Source organism: Xenopus laevis, chromosome 5L (assembly GCF_017654675.1).
Source record: "Xenopus laevis strain J_2021 chromosome 5L, Xenopus_laevis_v10.1, whole genome shotgun sequence".
In the NCBI taxonomy this organism is placed as follows: domain Eukaryota; kingdom Metazoa; phylum Chordata; class Amphibia; order Anura; family Pipidae; genus Xenopus; species Xenopus laevis.
This window is the reverse complement of record NC_054379.1, coordinates 125,785,106-125,789,691: the sequence shown is the minus strand read 5'-3', so window position 1 is coordinate 125,789,691 and position 4,586 is coordinate 125,785,106. Positions and strand designations below refer to the sequence as shown.

Here is a 4,586-nt window from a genome sequence, read left to right as displayed (position 1 = left end):
CACATTATTTTCATAAACCTGTAGAACCAAAAGTTTTGAAATTGACCATATTCTAGGTCCCCATGTTAATGTTAGGTATTTGGTGTTGATCACACATTTACAGAGTTATGAGTGGAAAGAGTGTTAAGAACGGGGTATTTATTCATTGTTTGGAGTGGGTGATAAAGTACAAAGTTAATCAATTGTTTGGAGTGGGTGATAAAGTACAAAGTTAATCAATGGACACTTGGAAATAGATATAACTAGAAATGCCATATTTTTATAGTGAACTTATTGAACCTAATGGTTCAGCATCTCTACAGTGGTAATTATTCCGTAATTTCCCATCTTGGATTTTATTAGGAGTATCAGTGACACACACATGCTTAGAGGGCTCTGAGCAGCTGTTGAGAAGCTTAGGGGTCATCACAAATCATCAAGCAGAAAATAAGGTTTGCCTGTAATTTATGCTGATGCTACTGGGCTGGTTATTACATTTTGATGCTAAGTGTGCTGGTTTCTGAGCTGCTATGTACAAATAATCTGAATTATTTACTAATCAGTCTTGTATTGTGATATTTATGTGATCTATGTGAGTTGGTCCATAAGCTCAGTAAGTGGCAGCAACACAGAGCATGTGCAGTGAATGAGCAGAAAAGAAGACGAGGAGCTACTGGGGCATCTTTGGAGACACATATCTTTACTGTTAAAGGGCTGTGGTTGCCTTTGGATGGTACTGAAGCCCAAAACATAATGTACAACATTTCTGCCTTACTTATTTAGTTAAGTTCTCCTTTAACTTTTATGCATGTGTGTGAGAGGGGTTAAAGTTCTGTGTGTGTTTGCTTACTTAGCTAATTAAGCTAAATTAGTGATGATGGGCAGTGCAAGGGGGATTAGTGTCCCAGGAAATGCCCTTATAGAAGCATGTTCTGGTAGCAGGTAACCCTTTGGGGCAAATTCACTAACCGGCGAAAATTCACCAGCGCTGGCTTCGCACTTATCGCAACACTTCGCCAGGCATAAATTCGCCTGGACAACGCTGATGCACGAAATTGCGATAGTGAAAATAAGCTCAGCAGTTAGAAGTTACGCTAGCGATGGCTAATTTGCATACGGTGTGCAGTTTAAGTACAATGGCCGTATATGCTGCAGCAAATACATAACACTACACAAGGCCAGGGAACCTTAATACAATTATATAGAGGTGTTATATTGCCCTACACATGTGCCCACAGTATAATTTAGGTGCCATATGTTATCAAATGTAGGGGGGAAGGAGGGTACCCTAAAAAAATGTAGATCTTTTTCAGCCTATCACCCTGTAAAAAGGAAACAACGCCAGCATTTTTTGGGACTTGGAAAAATTTTCAACTTCAACTTTTTTTTGAGGAATTCCTATCTACTCTATTGTACTTCGCCTGGTCTGAGGTGGCAAAGGAAAGTCTGGCGATAGAGGTAGCGTTCAGTAAAAACGTAGTGAATTTGCGTAGTAACGCTCTTTTCACCAGTGCGAAGTTGCGCCAGAGTCTATCTCCTTGGCGAACTTACGCCAGCATCCGTTAGTACATCGGCGAAGTGCCGAAATGACGTCACGTCACCCTTTAAATTTCCCCCTTTGTGTCAAATAAGGAGGCAATTGCCTTGGAATCCCATATAAAGGAGTGAGTAGTTGTTTTAGGCTCCTTTGGCTGATGTTGGGAATAATTGATGACAAGCTTTGGGAAGCTCCCAAGATAAGAGCCATTTCTAATAATAATATCAAAGTGGGCCAGCTAGTGGGTGAGATATAGGAATAGGTAAGCTAGCTGAGCAGCTGAGTTGCCAATGAGAAGAAAAAATGGGTTCATTGTTCCAATGCACTTTGGCAGTGAGGGACACAGTTACTGGTTAAGAGCTAGCAAGGTCTTTACAAACAGTTGTCGGTAGGACTCCTCTATGTGTGCTTTGTCTTGGGCAGGGAAAACCTTGAGGATGGAAGGAGAATTTCAGGAGGTTGGGCTGAAGGAAGGCATTGTGTTCTGCATACTAAGATCTGGGTGTTAATATGCATCAGGCGTACTCTGTGCAAATGTGTTTAAGGCCTGTATTGCTTTAACAAACCTGTTTTTGCTGAGAAAACTTATGCTCTAAAGATCATATAACTGGAGATGCGGTTTTTCATCTTGTAGACAGTCTAGCACATACTCATAAACATACTCTACTCACATACTTCTTTTATATCAGTGGGAACTTCTTTATGGTTCGATCTAAAGTCATACAATTCACAGCTTTTTTAAAGAACAATGGTTTAAATTAAGAAGAACTGCTTCGAGTGAGAACAGGGAACCACAAACTCATAAGGTAGGAGAAATTCTTATCAAAATCTTGGTTAGTATTCAGCAAATCAACAGCAGCATGCTGAAGCAACATTACCTAATGTTGAGCTAAATAGTCGTTTGCTGACGGTACTGGCATTTAAATGCTATCTGTATAAATCAAAAAGTACCATTTTGTGTTTCTTAATTATTTTTTTCCTTATTTTCCCCAGAATCCTGTTGAACAAAGCAATTGCACAGACGTTGAAAGGTTGCTTAAAAAGTATTACTTATCAACAGCGTACACCTTTGAATTTGTATTTGGACTTCTTGGCAATGCCGTTGTATTGTTTGGATATATTTTTTGCTTGAAAAACTGGTCAAGTGGAAGTGTGTATCTATTCAATCTGTGCATATCAGACTTTGCTTTCCTCTGTACACTTCCCCTTTTGGTGTCAAGTTATATACATGAAGAATGGACATTTGGAGATTTCCTATGCAAATGTAACAGATACTTACTTCATGAAAATCTCTACACCAGCATCCTCTTCCTTGCGTTCATCAGTGTCGATCGCTACATGCTTATAAAATACCCCTTTAGAGAACACTTTCTCCAGAGGAAGAGTACAGCTATTATGATATCCCTTGGAATTTGGATTTTGGTGTCACTTGAGATATTCCCTATTCTTACTTTCATAAAACAAGTGGAGGTCAACAATGTCACCATATGCCTAGATTATGCAAACTCTGGAGATGCATCATGGAATCTAGTGTATAGCCTTTGTCTTACCTTTACTGGATTTGTTATTCCTTTATGTGTAATATGGATCTTTTATCTGAAAATGATGTGTTTTTTAAAAAACAGAAATCAGCAGCTACCCAATGGGGCTTCTCTTGAAAAGCCTGTAACAATTGTAGTCCTTGCAGCAACAATGTTTTCCATATTCTTCACTCCATATCATGTTATGAGAAATGTTAAAATTGCATCGCGGACAGAGTCTTGGCCACTAAACAGATGCTCAGAGATGACCCTAAGCTCAGTATATATTGTTACAAGACCATTAGCTTTCTTAAACAGCATGATTAACCCAGTGTTTTATTTTCTGATGGGTGACCATTTTAGAGAAATGTTACTTGCCAAAATCCAAAGCATATATAAATCTCTAAAACGCACATTTAATTTAAGATGGCCTTAATTAAATATTACTGTATTTACTGTAATGAATGCACCATTTTATATGGTTATATTATTAGCTGATCAGTCTTATTATCAAGTAATGGCATTATTTTCCAGGAGATATCTCATGGCTAATGTTTTGTTCGATGGAAAACTAAAGCTCAACAAAGAATTTGTCTAGAAATGCTTAACTATATTTTAGGGTTCTGGACAAGCCCTAGGTCTCTTGCAGTGGCAGCATTCCAATATATCCCTCTAAAATAACATTTATTCGTCCCATTTTTGGACAACCTCTCAGCTTTTACAACATTTCAGGTGACACTCCATTATTTGTCAAATATGGAGAGTGCCTCTTAAATGTTGGATAAGCTGAATAAGATGAGACGGTGCCCTTAAATGGTATAAAGGTTCTTTAAAAGGGATCTAGAAGTTGGAAAGAGGCAGAATAGGAAAACAAATTCAAAAAATATAAAAAATCAAGAATTATGTCATAAAAAAATTGCTAAAAATGGGTCAAACTATAAAAGTAAATCTAAATGCAAGTGTAAACTTCTATATTGTACAAAAAATGCAAGTGGCATTACTTTATATAAAAGAATTTATTTTATACTGTATTTTTTATTCATATTAAAAAGATCTAAAATGTCATTGTTATAAGTGTTACCTTTCGTTTTCAAATTCAACCTCTTCAAAAGATTAATTAGGTGCTTACTCAACAGTGTACATCATCCAAATTATCTTTCACCCCCACACTTATATTTAAGTGTGTCAACTCCTGACGCACAGGTATGGGATCTGTTATCCAGAATGTTTAGGACCTGGGGTTTCCATTTAAGGGATCTTTCCGTAATTTAGATCTCTATATCTTAAGCCTACTAAAAAATAATTCAACATTAATTAAACCCAGTAGATCTATATATATATATATATATATATATATATATATATATATATATATATATATATATATATATATATATATATATATATATATATATATATATATATATATATATATATATACTGTATATATATTTTTTTTTTTTTTTTTTTAAATTACCCCCACCACCAATAGGACATCCACACTGGGAGTGGCTATGTTGTTCAGAGCACATGTGCATAATGAGCATTTG

General features: G+C 36.3%; 1 protein-coding gene across 1 annotated transcript; it reads left to right on the top strand.

The window, feature by feature from the left end:
* The first annotated feature begins 1,953 nt into the window (after window positions 1–1,953).
* On the top strand, window positions 1,954–4,083 carry LOC108716218 (succinate receptor 1). Its single transcript, XM_041563794.1, has 2 exons — window positions 1,954–1,974; window positions 2,465–4,083. Exons 1-2 carry the CDS (start codon window positions 1,954–1,956, stop codon window positions 3,470–3,472), a joined length of 1,029 nt encoding a protein of 342 aa, XP_041419728.1. The 3' UTR covers window positions 3,473–4,083.
* Window positions 4,084–4,586: the final 503 nt, after the last annotated feature.

Bases quoted from the DNA above. Each gene is read 5' to 3' on its own strand.
- LOC108716218 (XM_041563794.1), top strand. From the start codon at position 1,954: ATGGAAGGAGAATTTCAGGAG. The intron at 1,975-2,464 runs GTTGGGCTGAAG...TAAATCAAAAAG, and splicing joins TGGAAGGAGAATTTCAGGAG to TACCATTTTGTGTTTCTTAA.